Raw genomic sequence first — 25,626 nt, 5'->3', positions numbered from 1 at the left:
TGTGGTTGCCACTCCCACACCCTATACTGGGGACCTCACCTGGCTGGCAACCCAGGCATGTGCCCTGACTGGGAATCAAACCGACTACACTTCGGTTTGCAAGCCAGTGCCCAATCCACTGAGCCACACCTGCCAGGGCTCCTTTGTGCATTTTTAAAAATTGTTTGCTTATTGTTGAGTTTTTAGAGTTCTTTATATATTCTAGATACAAATACTTTTTAGATATATATTTCATGAATATTTTCTCCCAGTATGTGATTTGTCTTTTCATTTTAAGATGTCTTTCACAGAACAGAAGTTTTAAATTTTGACAGAGTCTAATATATCATTTTTTTCTTTTTTTGTTCATATTTTTGGTGTTATAGCTAAGAAATATTTATCTAACCTAAAGTCACAAAGATGTTCTGTTTGTCCTTTAGACATTTTTATAGTTTTAGGCTTACAGTTAAGCCTATGATCCATTTAGAAATAATTTTTCTACATGGTGTGAGGTATGGGTGAAGGTTGTTTTTTGTTTTGTTTTGCAAGTGACTCTTTGATTGTTAAAGAACCATTTGTAGGAAAGACTCCTTCCTCGTTGAATTCCCTTGGCTGACAATCAATTGACCAATGTGTTTGGGTCTGTTTTCGTCTTTTGTTCCTTTGATGTGTATGTGTGTACTCTTGGCCCTTACCATGCTGTAGTGTTACAGTAAGTCTTGAAGTCAAAGTAGTGTGAATCTTTTACCTTGCTCTTTGTCAGAATTGTTTTGGCTATTCTAGGTCCTTTGCTTTTTTGGTATGTTTTGGTATTGGCTTGTTAATTTCTGCAGACTTGCTGGGAAATGGCATTAAATTTGTAGATCATTTGGGGACAAATTGAGATTTTCAAAATACAGAGTGTTCTAATCTATGGCTTTGATACTTCTTTCTGTTTACTTAGGTTATCTTTGATGTCTCTTGTCATCGTAGTCCTTAGAATACACACAAACTTTGCATATTTTATATTTATCCCTAATTATTTAATAATTTTTGGCACTACAGCAGTTTCCATTTGTTCATTACTAGGGTACCAAAAGGATTAACTTTTACATATTCACCCTTTAACCTGTGACCTTGCTAAATTTATGCATCAAACATAATAGTGTTTTTTGAAGATTTTTTGGGATTTTAAAAATGTAAACAATCATGTCATCAGCAAATAAACATGGTTTTATTTCATCTTTTCTAGTATTTTTTCCTTTTATTTCCCTTTGTTGCCTTATGACACCGACTAGGACCTCCAACATGATGTTGGGTAGGAGTGGTGAGAGCCTGTGTCCTTCATTTGTTCTCAGTTTTAGGAAAACAGGTAGTCTTTCACCATTGAGTATGAATTTACTGTAGGTTTTTTGTGAATGCCTTTTACTAGGTTGGGGAAGTTTTCTTTTATTCTTAGATTACTGAGAAGTTGTTTTTTTTTTTTTTTTTTAAAGATTATTTATTTATTTATTTATTTTATAGAGGGAAGGGAGGGAAAGAGACAGACAGACAGACATCAATGTGCGGTTGCTGGGGGTTATGGCCTGCAACCCAGGAATGTACCCTGGCTGGGAATCGAACCTGGGACACTTTGGTTCCCAGCCCGCGCTCAATCCACTGAGCTACGCCAGCCAGGGCTGAGAAGTTTTTTTTAAAACTATAAATGACATATTGTCATGTGTTTTTTTCCTACATCTATTGAGATGTTCATTTTATTTTTGGTGTGTTGATAAAGGTGAATGACACTGATTGCGAGATAGATTTCTAAAAAATTTGTACTTAGGAGGAAATTTGGTCAGTCAAGTAATAAGCATTTGGAGATAATAGAATTTTTTTTAAGAAATGGACTAATACTGATGTCTAGAAATTTGCTATAATAAGCATGCTTTGTCAGACAGGTGTATGCATATTGTATATTGACTGCTGTTTATGAACTTTGCTATGTGCTGTATTTGTATATGCTAAAGGACTCTTTATTAAGGTTTACCTGGCAGGAGTGTCCAGCCTGCAGCCTGCGGGCTGCATGTGGTCCAGGATGGCTATGAATGTGGCCCAACACAAAGCCGTAAATTTACTTAAAACCTTTTTTTGCTCATCTGTTTTTGTTAGGGTTTGTATGTTTAGTGTGTGGCCCAAGACAACTCTTCTTCCAGTGTGGCCCAGAAATGCCTAAAGGTTGGACATCCCTGGAGAGCATTACTATTTAAAAAAAAACCTTAAATTTCTTTTCATATTGAGATCATTAAAAAGGTTACAAAAAACCTGAAAATATGTGGGTTTTATTAAATAGTGATTTTGGTAATTAAATACTGGAATGCATTGTAAAGGTAACTAATGTTAATGGCTGTGCCTGGGAAGCTGTTTGACCTCCCTGTCTCAGTTTTCTTATCTGTAGGATGTAAATTATAATAGTTCATAGGGTAGTTTTGAAGATAAATGAGTTAATACATTTACATACAGCTAAAAGGGTACATGTTTAATCAAATCTAAGACTATTAGTTTTTTGAGATATGCCATTATTTTATGTGTCACTAAGTTAACACTATCACTTAAACACTTAAATACTGGAATTTCAGTTATGTTAAAGTATGAACTGTTCATCTCACAGTCAGTGAACCATGCTAAGTAAATGTTTGCAGTTACTGCAGTCATTATTAATGTATATGGAAAACTTAAGTGTTATTTTGTCATTTTTTACACTATTGAGATATCTTTACTTGGTCACTTTCTAATTATTTTTTGAATTTTTATTGATTTTAGAGAGAAACAGAAACATCAGTTTGTTTCACTTATTTATGCATTCATTGGTAGACTCTTTAAGAAATATTTTTTAAGTTGATTTTTGAGAGAAGAGGAGAGAGGGAGAGAAATTGTTTCACTTATTTATGCATTCATTGATTGCCTGTTGTATGTGCCCTGACCTGGGATGGAACCTGCAACCTTGGTTTATGGGCCTGACGCTGGAACCAGCTGAGCTGCCTGGCCAGGGGCTTCCTTTTTCATTTTGTTAGGATGAAATCTGGCTGTATTTGGGGTTCAAAGATGCTTGCATCTGTGGGGCTGGGATTTCTTGCATCCTAATTTCACATGTCCTATTGCACTACAAGTGTATTATGGTAGGATTTTTCTAGTTAAACAGGTTTTCATAGCTTTTATAACTAAAGTGTATTAGGTAAAACTGTAGCACAGACACACAGAATTGTATTTTAATTTTCTACAAATAGTCACATACTAATTATGGATATCCTGGGTTCAGGTTGGGCTTTATCCTAAAACTTCAGAGTGATATTTATACTTCATGCCCTCTTATGATAAATGTAAAAACCAATTTACCCAGTGTTGTTATATCCATTTTATGGTTCTGTGTTGACTTAGACCATAGGCACTATAACTTTCAGCCTTTCCAACAGTTTGCCAAGATGGAAGGACTTACATGAGGTAGGCCTTCTAGAGTTTGTATCTATCAGGGTGACAAAGTCTGCCGAGTCCAGAGGTTCAGAGATAAGTCTTCAGATCACGTGTGACCAAATATTATCATTAAGCTTATGACTACTTTAGCTCCCATTTTGAACTATACGTATAAGGAAATTATTTAAAATGCTAAGACATACCATATGATCTCACCTTTAACAGACACCTAAACAACAAAACAAACAAACAAACAAGCAAAATATAACCAAAGACACTGAGATAGAGAACAGGCTGACAGTGACCAGAGGGGAGGGAATTTCAGGGGAAAATGGCAAGGGTTTACAGGAACGAGTATAAAGGACACATGGACAAAAACTAGGCGAGGGTGGTGGAAATGGGAGGGAGGAGGGGAACACTGAGGGGGGTGGGCGGCTGGGATGGGACAGAAAACTACTGGAACAACAATTAAAATTAAAAAATAAAAAATAAGAAAATGCTAAGACATTTGTTTAAACTGACACAATATCTTTTGCATATGCAACCTTATAGTCCTGGTGTTATTTTCAAATCCAGAAGGAGATTTTGTAATAATACAAAACTCTGATGTATTTATTTCTTAATTTCTAAATATTCAAACTTATTTTCAATATTATTTTTCCATTGCTGTTGTAAAATTTAGCATCTTAAGTCAACATGACCTTATATCATTTTATTGTTCTGAAGGTTCGAAGACAAAAATGAGCCACACAACTGTGTTCTCTCTGGAACCTCTAAGGGAGAATCAGTTTCTTTGCCTCTTCCAGCTTCTACAGGCCACTCAACATTCTTTAGCTCATGATCCTCCTTCAGCTTCTAAGCCAGCAGTGGCATCGCTCTGGTCTCTTCTGTTTTCACATCTCTTTCTGTCCCTCTGCTTCTGTCATCACATTCTGTTGTCTCCTGCTTCAGTTGTCACATTGCCTTCTCTGACTCGGACTCTCTGTCTCTTACAAAGGCCCTCAGGATTATATTGGGCCCACTCAGATAATCTCCCCACCTCAGGATCTTTGTCACATCTGCAGTTTCTTTTGCCATGTAAGGTAACATATGCACAGTTTGCAGGGATTAGGATGTAATCATTTTTGAGGGTGGGGGTGGTGCTCCCTTAAGCCTACCTTTGTACCTGGGCATAGCTTTTCCTGCAGTCATTCCTGCATCAGTAAGTGTCAGCTCCAACCTCCTTGATACTTAAGCCAAAACTCTTGGAGTCATCATTAACTCCATTGGATAATAAAAGGCTTGATCTTCACATGTCTGGATCTGAGTAGTCATCACAACCCCTGCTGCCAACCTGGTCCAAGCCACCACCATCCCTCACTTAGATTATGGCAGTAACCTTTTAGCTAGTCTTAGAACAGCAACCCGAGTAATCTTTTAAAAATCTAGGTAAGTCAGATCATGTCACTCCTCTGTTCATAATATTCAGAGATTTCCCATCTCACTCAGTGTAAGAACTAGTCTTTAAAATTGCCTACAGGCTGCAAATGTTTGAGCTTCTAGTCTTGAATCATCTCCTGTTACCCTCCTTTTCTCCCCAGTGCTCACTCTACTGCAGCCACTTTTCTTGAACATACCAGGCATACTTCTGCCTTGGAAACTGGTTACTTTGCATTTACTATGCCTTCTGCCAGGAGTACTCATCCCTCAGATAGAAGTAGTTGTATGACTGAATTTTTTACCTCCTTCAGGCTTTTGCTCAAACGTCATCTTCTTGATAACTCCTTTTTGATATGTGTAAAATTATAACATGCTCCTGCCTTTTGTTCACTCTCTGTTTGTACTTTTCTTTCCAGGCTTTATTTTTCTTAACATTACTTGTAACATGACTTATTTATTTCTATGCCTGTCTGCCTCCCCTGTTATGTGAGCACCATGAGGGCAGGGAGTTTTGTCTCTTTCATTGCCAGCATCTGGAACAGTGCCTGGGACAAAATAGGCATTCAGTAAATATTTGTTAAATGAAGAAAGTAGGTCTTTCCTAGTAAGCAGTAGAAAATATCTGTTTGAGAGCTGTGAAATAGCTTTCCAAGGTTGAAGAGTGTGTAGATTTATGTATAGGTAAATGAAGTTGTTCAATACTTTCCATTAGTTCAGCATATTCGATGTAGGTGTGATGAACAATCAGCAGTGCTATTTCAGGCATGGCATGTGCTTCAGAGTAAATTCAGCAGTTCAGTTACTTTCACGTAGTACAGAGTTTATGTCTGAACTGATCTACAGCTTCTTGGGAAATAAGCAAGGGAGATATTCCTATATTTAAAAAATGAGGTAAGTAAACTCAAACTTAACCTTTGACTCTAATAAACTAAAACTCAGTTAACACAGCAATAGTGGTCTTTTCTCCCTGTGTCCTCTGTGTTTTGTTGAGTAAAACGATTGCACTTAGGACTCATGCCATTTAAAATTTTTTGGTATATATTTTTCCTTATTTATTCAAAAATTATTTATTGAGTTTTGTCAAATCAGTGGTAAGTAATTCATGGATCTGACAGTCTAGTTCTGTTAACCATTTTAACTCCTATGGTGAGCCTCTTTTGTAAATTCTGAATTAATTGGGTTTGAACTGAATATAACGTGGGACGATTTTTCTTTTGTTGTTTTTGCTGACCATTGTTTGGCTTTGTCTCTTTGTCTGTTGACAGCTTTGGATAGAGGTGAGTAGATACATTGTTAGGAACTTCCAGAAACTACAGAACAAGATTAAATAGGGAAGCCAACAAGGGAAGCCAGACTTTTCCAATATTTAGTCCCCCAAGTCTTCAGCCAGAAGATAGATCTTGAATAATGATACTTTTTCTTCTCCCTTGAAAGTTTTTATTCCAGGTATAGAAGAGCAGACCATGTTCACAGAAAGAATTTGAATTACTTATCTTTGTTTTGTTTCTGATGTTAGGGGGAAAGCTTTCAGTATTTTTACTGTTAAATACAGGCACATCTCCTTTTACTATGCTTCGCTTTCTTGTGTTTCACACATCATGTTTTTTACAAACCCTGAAGGCCAGACGCTCCGCCAGCAAGAAGTTTATGACTTGCTGTTTTGAGATACTTGCTTTGTTATGGTGGTCTGGAACCAAACCTGCAGTTATCTCCAAAGTATGCCTGAATGATGTTAGCTGTGGGTTTTGTCATAGGTGTCCTTTATCAGGTTGAGCATATTCCCTTCTGTTCTTAATTTGTGTCTTTATCATGAAAGGGTGTTGAATTTGTCAAATCACTTCTCTGTATCTGTTGAGCTGGTCATGTGTTTTTCCCCTTTATTCCATTAATATGATATATTAATAGATTGATACATTGATTTTCCTATGTTGAACCACTCGTACATTCCTGGGATAAATCCCACTTGTCATGGGTTATAATCCTTTTAATGTGATACTAGATTTGGCTTGCTAGTATTTCACTGAGGATTTTGTGGTAAGGGATATTGGTTTGTAGTTTTCTTATGTCTTTGGTTTTGGTGTTAGAGAAATGTTGGAAAGAATAGAATAGGGTGACTTGGGAAGCATTTCTTTTCAAGTTTTGTAGAAGAGTTTATGTAGAACTGGTATTATTTCTTGATTGCTGAATTTACCAGTGTTGCTATCTGAACTTAATTATTCTTTGTGAGATTGTTTTAAACAAAATTTTTAATTTCTTTAATAGACATGGCTATTCAGAATTTGTCTAAGTTATCTCATTTATTTTCAGTTTTCCTACAGTTCCATAAATGCCTCTTATTTATTTATTTACTGTTCATATTTTTTATCTTCTTTTTCTGAGATAAATCTCTTTAATATTTCATATAATAAGGGCTTGGTGATGATGAACTCTTTTAACGTGACCTTATCTGAGAAGCACTTTATCTGCCCTTTCATTCTAAATTAAAGCTTTGCTGGATAGAGCAATCTTGGATGTAGATCCTTGCCTTTCATGACTTGGAATCCTTCTTTTCATCCCCTTCTTGCCTGTAAGGTCTCTTCTGAGAAATCAGCTGACAGTCTTACGGGAACTCCTTTGAAGGTAACTGTCTCCTTTTCTCTTACTGCTCCTAAGATTCTCTCCTTATCTTTAATCTTCGCTAATGTAATGATGATGTGCCTTGGTGTGTTCTTCCTTGGGTCCAGCTTCTTTGGGACTCTCTGAGCTTCCTGGACTTCCTGGAAGTCTATTTCCCTTGCCAGATTGGGGAAGTTCTCCTTCATTATTTGTTCAAATAAGTTTTCAATTTGTTGCTCTTCCTCTTCTTCTGGCACCCCTCTGATTCGGATGTTGGAATGTTTAAAGTTGTCCTGGAGGTTCCTAAGCCTTTCCTCATTTTTTTGAATTTTTGTTTCTTCATTTTGTTCTGGTTGAATGTTTATTTCTTCATTCTGGTGCACACTGTTGATTCGAGTCCCAGTTTTCTTCCAGTTACTGTTGCTTCCCTGTATATTTTCCTTTATTTCACTTTTCATAGCCTTCACTTCTTCCTCTATTTTGTGACCATACTCAACTAATTCTGTGAGCATCCTGATTACCAGTGTTTTGAATGTGCATCTGATAGGTTGGCTATCTTTTCATCACTTAGTCCCCCTACTTGGGACCTGGCCCGCAACCCAGGCATGTGCCCAGACTGGGAATGGAACCAGCAACCTTTTGGTTCGCAGGCTGGCATTCAGTCCACTGAGCCACACCAGCCAGGGCCACAGCTTTTCACTTTTTACAACCTCTTTTTTCTCTGCGCTTCATTTTGGAGAAAGAAAGTATGTTCTTTTGTCTTCTTGTTTTTTTTTTAATTTTTTTTTATTAATTCCATTTGCTGTATTCTTTATCTCTGACATTATAGATTTCATCTCTAGGAGTTATATATGGGTCTTTTTATGTCATCTGGGACTATACTTAACTTTTTAAATACATAGAAATACTGTTATAATAACTATTTTAATGCCATTGCTAATTTTAACATTTGTATCAATTCTTCTGGGCTTCAATGAATTTTTCTCTTCATTATTGGTCATATTTTCTTCTTCCTGTATATGACTGGTAATCTTTGAATGCATACTTGTCACTGTGATTATTACTTTATTGGGTGCTGGACTTTTTTTAATATTCCTATTAATATTCTGAGGTTTGTTCTTGAATGTAATTAAGTTATTTGGAAACTGTTGGAGTCTTTTAAGGTTTGTTTGGTGGGCCAGTGGAGTGTTATTCTCCACTGATCAGAAGGTAAGACCTTTCTGTGTAATCTAACCAGTGCCCCATGAAGTGGGGAGGTTTTCCATTTCTCTGGTACAAACATGCACCATTCTCTGTCCTGTATGAGCACCAGGCACTCTTCCTTATAATCCTCTTGGGAGACTCTACATCCTTGGGTAGTTTTCTCATATGCATGCACTGATCAATACTCTGCTCAATACTAAAGGGAGACACTGCAAATCTCCGGATTTCTGTCTCTCTGCAGATTTCTGATGCTTTGGGAACTGTAATGGGCTTGGTCTTCTCAGACTTTTACCTCTGACTCCTGAACTCTAATTTCTGCCAACTGTATCATGATAATACTCTTTTTAGCAGAATTTTTTCTCCTTCCAGTCCAGGATTATTGCACTATTTGTCATGCCACTTTTAGAACAATTCCTTAGCTTTAAAAAATTTTTCATTATACTGACATTTTAAAGAGTTTATGTGTTTTATCTTTTCCTTTAAAATATTTCTTAATTTGAGTTTCTGATAGTTTCCTTATGATTATATTTAGTTTATGCAATTTTGCATATTTGGCAGGAAGTAAGTGATACATTCTTGGTGCAGTGCATCATATTAGCAGTGTGTCCCATTATTGGTGATGCGAAGTTTGACTGCTTGTTTCGAATAGTGTTTGTCATATTTCTGGTATATAAAGAACATTTCTTTTTTATGTAATGATTAATTTTCTCACATTGATTTTTATATGTGTTTATGATTTTTGCCTGAAACAGGCAAATATTGCTGTAGTGGTTGTAAAGTGATAATTTTTCTATCTCATTTCTTGATGTGCTTATTTGTTATTTGGAGGGGAAAATGAGTGGGAGATTGCATTTCTGCTCTAGCCGTGGTTTATGCTGGCCAGAATAGTGTGGAAACATTGAGTTTTCCTGTGGTAATGTAGCATTGTACAGTTACTAGCTTTGTGAGTATCGAGTGCTGAGATGTGGCACATACATTTTTTAGATGATGTACATTTACTTGGCGTGGTAGGTTCTAGGATTAGTAGTAATTATGTGGCAATTTCCTGATTACAGCATAATACAGTAGTACATTTCTCATATTAAGAGTTACAGTGGTTGCCTTATGAGTCTTCCCCACTGCTCTGATTCTGTTACTGGTGGACCAATTCTGTGATTTTGTTATGGACATGGCATTTGGAGGCGAATCTTAGAGCTTAATCCTCTAGTGTTTCCTTGGTAAATATTCAGTGCCTTGTATAAATTTTCAAAGTGAGTGTGGCACTAGTTTATTTTTTCCCAGCTTTACTGAGAGATAGATAATTGATATGTAACATTGTGTAAGTTTAAGGTTTATAACTTGACAATTTGATACATGTATGTATTGTGAAATTATTACAATAGCATTAGGTAACACCTCTATTATTTCACAAAAGATTTATTTTTTGGAGGGGGCACTGAGAACATTTAAGACACTGAGAACACAGATTTACTCTCTTAGCAACTTTCAAGTATGTACTACAGTATTTTAACTTTAGTCAACATGGTGTACCTAGATTACCAGCACTTACTTATAACTGGAAGTTTGTACTCTTTGACCAACATCTTTCCATTTCCTCCAGCCCCCTCCCCTAACCCCTGACCACCACCGTTCTGTGTTTTACAAGTTTGGCTTTTTTAGATTCCACATATAAGGGTTATCACACAGTATTTATTTTCCTGTGTCTATCTTATTTCACTTAGCATAATGCACTCCATGTTGTTGCAAATGGGAGGATTTCCTTCCTTCTCATGGCTGAGTAACAGTCTTTTGGTGTGTGTATGTGTGTACATACATGTCATATACCATTATTTTTCAGTCATCTATAGGCGGACACTGAGGTTGTTTCCATATCTTGGCTATTGTAAATAATGCAGCAGTGATTTCTTTGAAATAGGATTTTGTTTCCTTTGGATATTTATCCAGAAGTGGGATTGCTGGATTATATGGTAGTTCTGTTTTTAACTTTTTGAGGAACCTCTGTCCTGTTTTCCTCAGTGGCTATACGAATTTACATTCCCACCAACAGTGCACAAGATTTCCCTTTCTCCACAACTGCACCAACACTTGTGATTTCCTTTCTTTTTGATGATAGCCTTCTAACAGGTGATATCTCATTACAGTTTTGATTTGCACTTTCCTGATGCTTAATGATGTTGAGTACCTTTTCATGTACCTGTTGGCCATTTGTGTATCTTTGGAAAAATGTATATTTAATTCCTCTGCCCATTTTTTAATCTAGTTATTTTTATTTTGCCCTTGAGTTAGACAAGTCCCTTAAATATGGTTTACATATATTTTCTCCTATTCTGTAGGTTGTCTTTTCATTTTGTTGATGGTTTCTTTTGCTGTGTAGGTTTTTAATTTGATGTAGTCTCACTTGTTTGTTTTTGCTTTTATAGCTTGTGCTTTTGGTGTCCTGTCTAAATAGTTGTCTAGACCTACATCAAGGACTTTTTCTCCTGTGTTTTTTCCTGGGAATTTTATGGTTTCAGGTCTTATGTTTAAGTCTCTAATCTAATCCATTTTGAGTTAATTTTTGTGACTGGTATAAGATAGGGGTCCAATTTTATTCTTCTGTATGTGATTATCCAGTTTTCTCAGCATCATTATTGAAGAGACTATCTTCTCCTTATTGAGTATTCTTGGCTCCCATGTCAAATATTAGTTGAATATATGTGAAGATTTATTTATGCACTGGCTGTAATTCTATTCCATTGTGTGCCTTTTAAAATTCCATACTGTTTTAATTACGATGGCTTTGTAATGTAGCTTAAAATCATGAGGTGTGACACTGTCATCTTTGTTCTTTCTTGGATTTGCTTTTTGGGGTCTTTTATGGTTTCATGTAAATTACAGATTTTTTTTTATTTCTGTAAAAAAATGTGGCATTGTTTTTTTTTAAGATTTTATTTATTTATTTTTAGAGAGGGAATGGAGAGAGAAAGAGAGAGAGAAACATCAATGTGAGGGTGCTGGGGGTCATGGCCTGCAAGCCAGGCATGTACCCTGACTGGGAATCAAACCTGCGACACTTTGGTTTGCAGCCCACGCTCAATCCACTGAACTACGCCAGCCAGGGGCATTGTTTTTTATTATTGAATTTTAACTAGTACACCCTGGTCCACAAAGGGATTATTAGCATAGTACGTACCATTTGGCTGACTCTGTCGTGTTTTTGTCCTTGACTTTGCACATGTTATAATACTTATGTTACTGTTAAGATATTTGGGTATAGAGAGAAGCTGTGATCCTTTATGTACTACTGCTTATTTTTTTATTGATGTATAATCGACACAGTATTATGTTATTTCAGGTGTACAACATAATAACTTGATACTTATATATATTGCAAAATTATCACCACAATAAATTAATGTGTGTCACCACACATAGTTATAGAATTTTTCTTATGAGAAGAGCTTTTTAAAATTTTTATTATTTTTAAAAAATGTTATTGGTTATTGAGAAGGGGGGGGGACAGACAGACAGACATTGATTTGCTGCTCCACTCATTCACACATTCATTGGTGGATTCTCGTACATTCCCTGACCAGGGATGCAACCCACAATCTTGGTGTATCAGGACAACACTCAAACCATCTTAGATACCTGGCGAGGACCTCTTGAGATAAGAACTTTTAAGACCTACTGTTTTAGCAACTTTCATATAGGTGGTACAGTATTATTAACTGTAGTTGCCATACTGTGTATTTTTGTACATCTTCATGAGTTATATGTGCTACTGCTTACTGAAACTCCAGTATCTCATGCCTTTGAATTATACTGTCACTTGGTTTCTTTCCTCTGTAAGGCAGAGGTGTAGGAACGTAGTCAGAGGCCTCTGATGTCTTACCTAGCCCACTGGGATTTCTAACTTGAATTTTTATTTACATGTATGATCATCTGTGCTTTAACATTTTCTCATTATGCTTACTTTATTTCTATATAGAAAAATATAAATATGAAAAGGGATGTCAATCTATAAGTAGTCGTTCCAGTGTTTATAAGCGTAGTTAAAATTATTTCAGAACTGTGGAGAAAACATATAGATTCTCAAATGGCCTTATTTTGTTAGATTTCAGAGTTTAATATTTTCAGATTTTTTTCTGCTCTTAACTTTTATTAGCTTCTACTTGATGCTAAGTTTTCTTCTGGGCCCTAAATTTTTGTTTTTTCAGTTTCTTATGGGATATCTTTTCCTTCTCTGCAACCTCCATTCCCAGGTTAGGAACAATCTGCTCTTTCTGAGGAGGGTCATCTCAGGGTGGCAGGGAGAGTGCATGTATGGGTCAATTGTTCATGGCTCTGTAAGTTCCGAGATGCATCTTGGGAGCTTGTTCACTTGGATGTACTCAATGACCACAGAACGTACATCTAAACTGTTATGCTCAGTATTACTCTCTGCATTTTTAAGCATGTGCAGCAAAAATTCAGCACTCTTTTTGGGCCACTGACTCTGTGTACAGTCCCACTGTTTGGCCTGGGCTCACCTACCAAACCCCACCATTGTAATGACGGAATGGCACACGTTGCTTTTGTAAAGTGACAACCCTCAGGTACTTGGCAGCTGTTTGGATTTGCATACCCTGATGGCTCAGGCAGTTTCACAAGTGTTCTTAAAGTGAACACAAAGATTTGAACCTCTTGATTTGCATGGTTTTGTGGGAATTTTGTTTTCTGGGTTGGGACCATATTCAGAGGTCTCCTCAGGCAGCTATGGGAAGAGCAGATTTTTGTCAATCTACAAATAAAGTCAAGAATTTAGAGGTATTTTTAATTTCCTGTGTTTTGAAATGCCAAATGTTACTGTTGATTCATACTTTTCCAGATGTGCTTAAGGTTTGTTTAGAATGAATCTTACCTAGGAGCATAAAGTTAATCATCTTGTATTCCCAAGTAAAGACTGCTGTTAATATTAGTATTCAGAGAAAGGGAACTTGATCTTTAGTGATAATTAAAACAACCAGCTGTGCCAGTAACTGCTTTTACATAGTAAAACTGTATTCCAGTGAAAACAAAAGAACAATATAAGTTTTTATAATTTTCTGTTTTAATGAGAGGGGATTGCTTGTGGTAAGTTTGCTTGAAATGTAAATCTATGGACTTTTTCAAATAAAATTTCAGAATAAGTTCTTTCCCAACTGCTTAAGTCTTTGAGAAATTTAGTGTTGCTGGCTTGATCAAATCAGAGGAGTCTGCCAAATGCTATTTTTGTATTTGGCATCTTTTCCAGGTTTGTGCTAATAAAAAAAGAATACTTTGTTGTATCTTTCAGGAAAATATTTCAGTTTGTGGAAATAAGAAACTAGTAAGCATGTCTTAGACCAGTGTGTATGATACCATATTACTGGCTGAATGGAAAATATCAGCTATAAGAAGCAAAACAAAGAATTTGGAAACAGTAATCTCCTATATTTCAGGTTTACACATTATTGGAGCTGTTTAATCATAATCACAGCATATTTTTTATTTTCTTAATTCCTAAAGTCTTTGATTCCTGTCTCCTTTTTATTGTCTTAGTTTAAGTTAAATTCTTTCTTTAAAATACATTTTATTGATCTCCAAAATATATAAAGAACTTCTAAGACTCCACTCCAGGAAGACAAAAAACCCATTTCAAAAATGGGCAAAAGACTTGAACAGACACTTCTCCAAGCAGGACATACAGAGGGCCCAGAGACATATGAAAAGATTCTCAGCATCACTAGCCATCAGAGAGATGCAAATTATAACCACAATGAGACAGCACTTCACACTGGTCAGAATGGCCATCATAAACAAATCAACAAACAAGTGTCGGAGAGGATATGGAGAAAAGGCAAACCTAGTGCACTGTTGGTGGGAATGAAGACTGATATAGCCATTGTGGAAAACAGTGTGGAATTTCCTCAGAAAACTAAAAATGGAACTGCCTTTTGACCCAGCAGTTTCACTGCTGGGATTATCTCCTGAAACACCAATCTAAAAGAACCTATGCACCCCAGTGTTCATAGCAGCACAATTTACAATAGCCAAGTGCTGGAAGTAACCTAACTGCCCATCAGTAAATGAACAGATCAAAAAACCATGGTATATTTACACAATGGAATACTGTGCAGTAGAAAGAAAGAAGGAACTCCTACCATTTATGAAAGCATGGATAGAACTGGAGAACATTATGCTAAGTGAAATAAGCCAGGTGGTGAGGGACAAATACCATATGATCTCACCTTTAACTGGAACATAGTCAGCAGAAGAAAAAAGCAAGCAAAACCTAACCAGAGACATTGAAATTAAGAACAATCTGACAGTAAGCAGAGGGGAGGGGGGAGGGTATAATGGGAAGAAGGGTTTTCAGGAACAACTATAAAGGACACATGGACAAAACCAAGGGGGAGGGTGGATGCAAGGGAGGGAGGTAGGTTTGGAGGGAGTGGGGGGGCTTTGTGGGAGGAAAATGCAGACAACTGTAATTGAACAATGATAAAATAATAAAAAATAAATGTTTTATTGATTATGCTATTACAATTGTCCCATTTCCCCTCCCTTTATTCTCCTCATCTCTGCACCTCCCCTCCCATCCGCATTCCCCCTCCTTAGTTCATGTCCGTGGGTGGCACATATAAGTTCTTTGGCTTGTTTACTTCCTATACTATTCTTAACCTCCCCCTGTCTATTTTGTACTGACTATTTATACTTCTTATTCTCTGTACCTTTTCCCCCAGTCTCTCCCCTCCTCTTCCATGCTGATAATCCTGCATGTGATCTCAACATTTGTGATCCTGTTCCTGTTCTAGTTGTTTGCTTAGTTTGTTTTTGTTGTTTTTTAGGTTCAGTTGTTGATAGTTGTGAGCTTGTTGTCATTTTACTGTTCATATTTTTGATCATCTTCTTTTTCTTAGGTAAGTCCCTTTAACATTTCATATAATAAGGCCTTGGTGATGATGAAACCCTTTTACTTTATTTGGAAAGCACTTTATCTGCCCTTCCATTCTAAATGGTAACTTTGCTGGATAGAGTAATTTTGGATGTAGGTCCTTGCTTTTCATGACTTGGAATACTTCTTTCCAGCCCCTTCTTGCCTGTAAGGTTTTGTGTTTTTTTTTTTTTTTTTTTTAGAAATCAGCTGATGATAGTCTTATGGGAACTCCTTTGTAGGTAAATGTCTCCTTTTCTCTTGCTGCTTTTAAGATTCTCTCATCTTTAATCTTGGGTAATTCAATTATGATGTGTCTTGGTGTGTTCCTCCTTGGGTCCAATTTCTTTGGGACTCTCTGAGCTTCCTGGACTTCCTGGAAGTCTCTTTCCTTCGCCAGATTGGGGAAGTTTTTCATTATTTGTTCAAATAAGTTTTCAGTTTCTTGTTCTACTTCTCCTTCTGGCACCCCTATGATTTGGATGTTGGAATCTTTAAACTTGTCTCTGAGGTTACTAAGCCTCTCCTCATTTTAAAAAAATTTTTATTCTTATGTTCTGGTCAAATGTTTATTTTTTCCTTCTCCTCCAAATCGTTGATTTGAATCCCGGTTTCCTTCCCTTAACTGTTGGTTCCCTGTATATTTCCCTTTATTTCACTTTGTATAGACTTCACTTTTCCTTTATTTTGTGGCTGTTCTCAGTCATTTCTGTGAGCATCCTGATTACCAGTGTTTTGAACTCTGCATCTGAGAGGTTGTCACTTAATTCTTTTTCTGGAGTTTTGATCTGTTCTTTTATTTGGGTCATATTTCTTTCTCTTGGTGCACCTGTTAACATTGCAAGGGGCAGAGCCTTAGGCATTCAGCAGCATGGGGTAACACACGTTGCTGGGTTGTGGTGCTGTTTGTGGAGGAAGGCTCAGAGAAGAAACAGCATTGCTTCTTCAGCTCCCTCCCTCCCCTACTTTCAGTCGCTTCTGCCAAGCAAATTGGGCCCTTCTGGAGCTGTTTCCTGGGTGGGTGGGTTTGTGGTCGTTCTAGGACCCTGTGGGCCTCTTCAGTGAGCTCTCCTGTGAGGCTGGGAGTTTCTTCCACTGCCACAATCCCCACAGGTTTTTACAGCCAGGGGTTTTGAGGCTTTAGTTTCCCATGCTGGAACCCTGGGTTGTGCAGTCTCTCTCACTCCCCAGTTGGTCTTCATGGGACCACCCATCTGCCAGCCATGCCTCGCCCACCTAGTCCATGGCCTTGATGTGCATGCTCTTTGCCCAGGCTGCCCATCAGTTGGGATGAATGTTTCCTCTTTAACTTCTTGGTTGTTGGACTTCCATACAGTTTGATTTTCTGGTAGTTCTGGTGCTTTTTTGTTTTTAAATTTGTTGTCGTTTTGGTTATGTGAGGAGGCAAAAGTGTATCTGCCTACTCTTCCATCTTGGCTGGAAATCCTATTCCATAGATTCCTATGTCTGTTCTTATGTCAGTAGTGCAAAGTTTTGGTTACTGCACTTACATAGTTTTAAAATTTATATATCTTTCATCATTGTTGTTTCTCAAGATTATTTTGTCTACTCTACATTCCTGGAACTTCTGTATGAATTTTAAGATCACTTGTTAATTTCTGCCCCAAAAGCTGCTAGAATTTTGATAGGGATTGTGCTGACTCTGTATATAAACTTGGGATCCATCTGATACTAAGTTTTCTGATCCTTGAACATGGTGTGTCTTTCCGTTTAATCAGATCATCTTTAATTTCTGGTAATGATTTGTAATTTTCAGTGTAGAAGTCCTACAATTCTATTCTAAAAATGAGTCTTAAGTATTTTATTTTTGATTATATTGTGAATAGAGTTGATTTTTTAATTTAGGTTTTGGATTTTTATTACTATTTTATAAAAATACAGTTGATTTTAGCCCTGGCTGGCGTAGCTCAGTGGATTGAGGGCGGGCTGAGAACCAAAGTGTCGCAGGTTCAATTCCCAGTCAAGGATACATGCCTGGGTTGCAGGCCATGCCCCCCGGCAACCACACATTGATGTTTCTCTCTCTCTCTCTTTCTCCCTCCCTTCTCTCTCTAAAGGTAAATAAATAAAATCTAAATATATATATATATATATATATATATATATATATATATATAGTTGATTTTGTAGATTGATCCTATATGGTTACCTAAATTTATTTTTTAATTAACTAATTAATTTTTTAGAGAGAAAGGAAGGAAGGGAGAGGAACATTGATGCGAGAGAGAAACATCTATCAGAATTAATATTTCTCTGATTGATGACCTTTTGGTTTTTGGCATAATGCCCAATCAGCTGAGCCAGAACATCTGGGGCTGTTTACATAAATTTAAATTAATTGAAATTAAATTTAAAATTCAATGTAATATTTCTTCTAGCTACCTTTCACATGCTCCCTAGCTAACTGTGCTTAGTGACTGTCATGTTGAATGCCACAGATTTGACTTTTTCTAATATTGCAGTTCTATTGGATGTCCAATTAAAAAAAAAAGCCTTCCTCAAGAGTACCCCATTACTTATGTCCGGAAGCACTTTCAACTTGTATCTCTTCCTTGTGATGTTTATCTCCATATGTTCATGCTCATGTCCAAATTTTTTGGACATTTCTACTATGACAAATGGTGACTTTGTTTTCTTACACTTCTCATCTTCTCAACATAACTTTTACCAATTTTGGATTTCTTAAGTGTGTTCATTATATGTATTTAAATATTCACAAATGAAGCACCCAGTGGACTGTGATTGTACTTCTTAATCAAAGTTTTTTTCTCCTAAGAGCTAATAATTACTTCAGTATTGGCTGGTTTAATTATGTGTGTATCTGTAATAAATCTCTAAACTTTCTCTTGGATGTATAAATCTTATGTCAACATACTAAAACATATCAATAATCTATCAGTTGTCAGGAACTGTAAAGAGTCTGAGATTGAACCCTGTCTGGGACTAACAGGTTAACCCCAGTTTTATGGCTGATGTGGCAGAAGACACGAGACACCTGGCTCAGAGGTATAGGACTTTCTCACTGGAATTGTATTAGCCAGAATACCAGCATTTTCTTGCACTTTGAGTGTCCCCCAAATCCCAATTTTCAGTGTGATGTGAAAGGGTGCCAGGTGGTACTTGCATATGTATTGGGATTGGGAGGAAACCTGAATTTAGGGGACCTGTATCTTTTATTTTGGCTAGTAAGCATGCCTTCCCTTTGCTCCAGAGAGACATGGACTTTCCGTCTTCTAAGGCTGTTTTCCATGCAGATGCCCTTGAACAGATAGTCTAGCACAAGGCCACCAGTGCCTCTGCTTCCACATGTACAGAAATGCAAAACACCCACGGAGAATTGTCTCAGTATTAGTTTCTTTTCTACCTCCAGAAGAAATATTTCTTGGAGCCCTTTGCCATCTTCTCCAATCTGGATTACTAACATTTCAGTCCCACAGCACAGCTGTTAATTCAAAAATTTCCTTTGCTTTCAGTTTTCCCCTTCCCTTTGGCTCTTTGATGTAGATCCTTTCTTTCTGTTTCCCATGCTTCCTTCTTCCTTAGCTTTCTATTTTGAGGATGCACATCCTCCAGTACTTCCTGAGGAAAAAAATACATTGACAGTTTTTAAAAGTTGACCTTTTGTGTGCTGAAAATTTTATTCAACTTTTACCAGATGAATAGTTTGACTAGATATAGAGTTATAGGTTGGAAATAATTCTCTCATATTGTGAAGGTGTTCTTCAAATTTCCTCAATTTCAACTAGCTTTTGGTGTTGCTTTTGAAAAGTCAAGTGCCATTTTGATTCCAGATTCTTGGTGTGCTATTTTTTCCTCCTTTTCTTGTCTGGAAGCCTTGTAGAATCATTTACTCCTTATGATATTCTTTGCTTATGGGTCTTTTTTTCATTAATTGTACTAGTAATCATTTGATCAGTACATTTAGTGGACATTTATATTCTTTAGCTCTAGAAGATTAACTTGTATGCTTTTGTTGGTTGTTTCTGTTCTGTTTTCTCTTTCTTGTATTTTTATTAGTCAGATTTGGATCTTTTTGGATTGAGCCTCTAGAAGTTTGTTTTTTGTGTGTGTGTGCTTTTGTTTCCTTTTGAAGTGTCTATTGTTATTTTAATGGGACTGGAGGGGGTTAACCTAAGCACAGATGTGATTAATCTATGTTTTATAACATATTTTAAAATGCAGTTATTTAAAAAATTCTAATCTTTTTTTGTCAGGTAGTAGGATAGCACTACTTTGTGTTAGTAAGCACTACTGCTTACATTCTGCCTGTCTTTTGGTGGAGGAGCAGGCATCTGGAATGTTTTTAAAAGGCAAATGAGTAAAGGTGAGCTTGTCTGTTTTTAAAAAGCAAGTTTCATGCCAGATAGACTAAATTTTTTCCTAATCTAAAATCAGTACTATTGTAAAACTTGTGATTTGTCACTTTTTAGATAAGCATGTATGTAGTTCAGTCTAAAATGACCTACTTCCAAATCTGTTCCAAAAGAGAATCATGGTATTTTATAGCTGAAACTGACATCATAATCTAGTCTTTTCAAAGTAACAAGTAGTAACTGAGTCCTTGAGAGTATCTGATTTATTGACAGCCAGATAAGAGCAGAGCTTGAAGAACTCAAATGCCCTATCTTTTCTATTCTCATTATTTTCTAGAAACTCTACTTTATCTTTAGTTGTATGTTCTCCCAAAGTAGTCAGCCACAGTCTCAGCAAATAATTTTATTTTCTGAATCTCAAACAGATTAGTCTGTGATTGTTTGTCTTATACCTAAAGTAACCCTTTTTCCCCCTCTCTGGCTTTCCTCTGATGCTTTAGTTGTGGAGGCTACTATTAAGTTTATTTGCCTCAGTTGTCTGCAGTTAGCCTATACATAGCTCGTCTAGGCAGATGACATAGCACCTTGACTATTTTAAAGGTGCCATGTTATTGAGAACTGAAGCCAGTATACATTAAACTATTAGCAGGAACACTTTTAAGTGTTTTAGGATTCTTTGACTTCAAGTGACAAAAACTCAATTTGAATAAACTTAAATAACAAAAATGTGAATTTACTAGTTACTAATTAAACCATGTAAGAAAGCAGGAATGACGGGAATTGAGGACTGTCATTTCTGCTTCTTTCCGCATGCTGGCTTCATCCTTCCATATAGGCATACTCCATGCGCTGTGAGACATCCTTGAATGTGTTTCAAACCTCATATATCTGGGATAAGAGAAAAAGAAAGTTCTCTCTTCTGGAATTAGTTTGAAAAATCCAGGGAGGTTTCTGTGTCGTGGTCCTATTTCTTGAACAAACTCACTGTGGCCTAGAGTGGGCAAAAGTGTTGGAAGTGGCCTAGTTTGTAGGCCAGGTGCTGGGTATGTGGTGGGAAGAGGTGTTTATTTTCCCTTTTTAATTGAGATCAAGGAATGCTTCTCAGACAAATATGTGATCCAGTATGTCAGGTAAAATAAGGATTTTTGTAAAGATCACCATCAGTCTTTTTATATATGCCTTTATATTTCCCTCAGTTCCACATAAATTTATAATGTCTTCAGATTCTCAAGTTGATAGATGAATTTTCTTTTATTGGGGGGCATAGACAGGCCCCCCTTCCTAACCTGGGTCTTTATCCTCTATCCACTGAAAAATTTTAGAATATTGTGCCTGCAGTTTCTCTCATTTGTAGAATCTTCAAAGGTCCTAAATTATACTTTGCTTCATCTGAAAGCATTAATATTTTTCATCCATGTAGTTAAAACAACATACAACTTACATTCTAAAATATGTGTGTGTATACATCCATATATATTTTGGCAGTATCTTTTATGTACATATAAAGGTAGGTATTTAGAAATTGAAGCAATTTTATACTTAAGGCACTTGTAAGTTTGCTCTGCACTCTTTATCTTGTGTTAGGATTTAAGAAAACTTTTAAATGATTTGTATTACTGTGTAAGGTCATGAATGACAAAGGTTTTAGGTTCACAACAAAATTGAAATGAAAGTACAGAGGTTTCAACACCCCCATCAGAGTGCTACATTTATTACAACTGATGAACTACCTTGACACATCATTATCATCCAAAGTCTGTTGTTTACTTTAGGGTCCACTTTTGGCATTGTACACTCCATGGGTTTTGACAAATGTATAATGACATGTATTCATCACTAGGATATCACACAGAGTTATTTTCACTGACCTAAAAATCCTCTGTATTCCGTCTATTTATCCACGTCCGGACCAGTTTTCCACTGTCTCCATGGTCTTGCTTTTTCCAGAATGTCATGTTGTTGCGCTTACATGGTATGTAGTTTTTTTCAGATTGGCTTATTTCACTTAGTAATATTCATTTAAGGTTCCTCCATGTTTTTTCATGGCTTGATAACTCATTTCTTTTTAGTGTTGAATTGTATTCCATTGTATGATGTACAGTGTCATCTATTGAGTACATCTTGATTGTTTCCAAGTTTTGGCAATTACGAATTAAGCTACCATAAACAGTCGTGTGGATATAAATTCATAATGTTTCTGTGTCTTACTTTAATGCAGAAGCATAATGCCCCAAACACCTGCTTCATGGTGACCTGCATCAATGTTTGAAGTCTTTATACATTTTACCTGGTAGGAAAAATAAATATACATGAAGTCCACCTACTATCAGGGTCTCTCTCATATCTTTGATGCAGCAACAACCAGCCACAAGATTTCACATATACATTAGGAATAAAGGCATAATATGAAGGGATTAATATTAATATTTGCTTTTCAGACAATCTCAAGTGCTGTCAATATAAAAAAGGATACATTGAAAATAATTCTATCTGTCCCGATATTCATCCCCTTGATCCCTTGAGGCATACTAGTAAACTGTTTTAATTTTGGATTATTCTCTATAATAAATGCTCTGATTTAGAATAATGTGTACAAAGTTTTAATGAATTGCCATTTTCTACTGTGAATTTAAGAAAAGTTGTTGAGTTTTTCCAGTGGGTTCAGCTTTTTACCTGTGATGATGGAGTGCCAACTTCCCAGCTCCCTATATACACCACCAGAGACTGGAAGTCTGTAGTGTTTTTTGAAAGTATTTATCTTCAGCCAAATTTGGTTTCAACTCTGTTGTTAATTTAAGCGTTGATAAAACTGAAGTTACTGAGGATTAGAATAGAAAAGATAAGAAGCTAATATAGTGATTCTTAACTCTTTTCAAATTAAAGTGATATTATTTGATCATTTTGTTAACTGCTGCTTCTTCAGTTTTTCTCCCCCTGGAAAAACTTATTATCTAGGGTTGTTGATTCTGACTCCTGAATGTGTGGGAGAGGAAACTGGGATGTGGTGGACTTTGAATAGTTAATAACTATTCAAAGAGATGATGACAGTTGTTATAGATATGATCTGTAGTTTTAGAAAGTGGGTTTATATTCATTATCTTAGAGTTTCACAGCTACTTAGAATGATTGATACAGAGGTTTGTTTGCTCTTGAGAAATTGAGGAACTGTCTTGTCCGCTTTGACATTTTTTTATTTTTAGTTTTTTAAAGACTTTATTATTTATTCTTAGAGAAGGGAAGGGAGGGAGACTGGTAGGGAGAGAAACGTGTGTGGTTGCCCCTTGTGTCCCCCCTACTAGGGATCTGGCCTGCAACCCCAGGCATGTGCCCTGACTGGGAATCAAACCAGCAACCCCTTGTTTTGCAGGCTGTACTCAATCCACTGAGCCACACAAGCCAGGGCCAAGTTGACATGTTTTAGTAAATAGTAGAGCTGCTATTAAGAAAAAAGGTTCAGAGGCTTGTGTATGTTCTGCTGAATCATAGCTTTCTACAGAACTAGGGCAAGAAGCTGGTGTTAGCATAGCATATGTATCTTTACCATTGCTTTGAATTGTGACTTTGGAAATAATCACTTTTTACTGTGTACTCTCGGGTTTTCAAGTAGATTTTAAAGACTTGGCAATTTATGTCCCATAGTGTCATAACACTTCAAATGCTTTGAAAGAATGGGTCCTTTCATTATTTTTATTTTAATTTTTATTATGGTTTTGCCATTTTAATGTACTTTATCATTTTTTATTTATCATCGTTATCTTATTACTATTTTTTAAAGATTTTATGTATTTCTTTGGGGGGGGGAGGAAAGGGAGAAAGAGAGAGAGAGAAACTGTTGTGCAAGACAGACATCAGTTGGTTGCCTCTCTCACACCCTTAGCTAGGGACCTGGCCTGTCACCCAGGCATGTGCCCTGACTGAGAATCAAACTGGTGACCTTTTGGTTCACAGGTCTGCACTCAATCTACTGAGCCACACCAGCCAGGGCTTTATCATTGTTATTTATTTTTATTTATTTTTATTATTTTATTATTATTTTTTATTTATTTATTTTTAGAGAGGGAAGGGAGGGAGAAAGAGAGAGAGAGGGGAACATCAATGTGCGGTTGCTGGGGGCCGTGGCCTGCAACCCAAGCATGTACCCTGACTGGGAATTGAACCTGCGACACTTTGGTTCGCAGCCCGCGCTCAATCCACTGAGCTATGCCAGCCAGGGTATCATTGTTATTTAAATCAGACATTACATGAAAGCCACATTTCACATGTTAGAATGGAAGGAAAGAAGGAATTCAGGAAAATAAAAAAAGTAGGCCGGAATTGACACATTCAAATCAATGCTACCTTTCTAAACAGTGACCTTGGGAAGCTATGTAAACTAGCTGTCATTGCTCAAAAATATCCATTGGATCTTGTATTTTAAATAATGGCTTCATGATTTTATTTGCACCTGTACAGATAGATGTATTATGGAAGATGTATTTATTCAACATGAAAACATTAGTGAACTGAGTCAACAGTTTAGTTGTTGGATTTACATCATACTGATAATTAGTCTTCAGAACATTTTTAGCTGGTGTGTGTAGGTTCAATAGCAGAATTGTTTTTATGAGTATGATTATTGATTAGTTTGATAGAATGGGTTATCTTTGAATTAATGATTGTTTTTTTTCTCCTAGTCAGCAGATAAGCAGCGAGCCCTAGAAGAAACCAAAGCCTATACCACCCAGTCCTTAGCAAGTGTTGCCTATCTGATAAATACCTTGGCCAACAATGTACTGCAGATGCTGGATATCCAGGCATCCCAGCTACGAAGGATGGAATCATCAATCAATCATATTTCACAAGTGAGACAACACTATTTTCCTACATTGTTTTGAGGAAACACTTAATAAACACAGGCAATCTGTGATGCTGGCAGTCTTTATTATGTGAGTTAACTTGTGTATGAGTTGGAAAGTACAAACTCAATATTACAAAATCAGTGTTTTTTTTAATTCTGTCTTTTTGTGGGGTGATTATCTTCTTTGATTTTGATAGGGAAGTAAATTTTAATGGTTTCTATTACAACTCAGTTGTCATGTTAAAATAATCAGCTTTGAGGTTCTAGCTGGGTGGTTCACTTGTTTGGAGTGTTGTCCTATACACCAAAAGGTTGCAGGTTGGATTCCTGGTCAGGGCACATACCTAGGTTGCATGTTCCATCCCCGGTCAGGGTGCATATGGGAGGCAATCAATTGATGTTTCTCTCCCCTTCTCTAAAAATCACTAAACATATCCTTAAGTGGGGGGTTAAAAAAAATCAGCCTTGGGTTGAAAATTTTTCTTATTTCTTCTGACTTTTAGCCAATCACACTTTTTATTATCTTTTTAAAAATATAAATGAGATAGCTGTTGGTAGGATTTTTGTTTACCAGCATGGTACCATATCCTAAAATAATCAGTGACCTTATAAAATTATCTTTATATAGAACTTTAAAAAAATCAGTATTCTACTTTTTTTTTTTTTATTTTAATCATTGTTCAAGTACAGTTTTCTCCCCCCTACTCCCATTCCAGCCCACCCACCCAACCCTCCCCCCTTCCCCCCATTACCCCCCCCCCCCAGTTTTTGTCCATGTGTCCTCCAAATTTGTTCCTGTAATCCCTACCCATTCCCCCCTGAAGTTCCCTCTTCTCTCGCCTCTGGCCACTCTACTTTTTTATTGTAAAAGTCATGCTCATGAGTATAGAAAGAAAAAGAGAAATAGATGGGAA

At 36.6% G+C, this 25,626-nt stretch overlaps 1 protein-coding gene across 50 annotated transcripts in view; it reads left to right on the top strand.

The window, feature by feature from the left end:
* The window catches only part of ABI2 (abl interactor 2), a 90,251-nt gene that overhangs the window by 6,767 nt on the left and 57,858 nt on the right, over positions 1-25,626 (top strand). For 34 of the 50 annotated variants that reach the window (XM_036023026.1, XM_028508708.2, XM_028508705.2 and 31 more), the window contains exon 2: positions 24,549-24,716. The exons of 9 other annotated variants lie outside the window; for them this stretch is intronic. In XM_036023026.1, coding sequence (XP_035878919.1) covers positions 24,549-24,716 — 168 coding nt within the window. Of the gene's footprint in view, positions 1-24,548; positions 24,717-25,626 lie in introns of those variants that run through there. 7 more of the 50 variants (XM_036023038.1, XM_036023035.1, XM_028508710.2 and 4 more) reach the window with 1 other exon arrangement.

The sequence above is a fragment of the Phyllostomus discolor genome, chromosome 4 (genome assembly GCF_004126475.2).
Source record: "Phyllostomus discolor isolate MPI-MPIP mPhyDis1 chromosome 4, mPhyDis1.pri.v3, whole genome shotgun sequence".
In the NCBI taxonomy this organism is placed as follows: Eukaryota; Metazoa; Chordata; class Mammalia; order Chiroptera; family Phyllostomidae; genus Phyllostomus; species Phyllostomus discolor.
The sequence above is the reverse complement of the archived record's forward strand: the minus strand, read 5'-3'. Positions and strand labels throughout refer to the sequence as shown.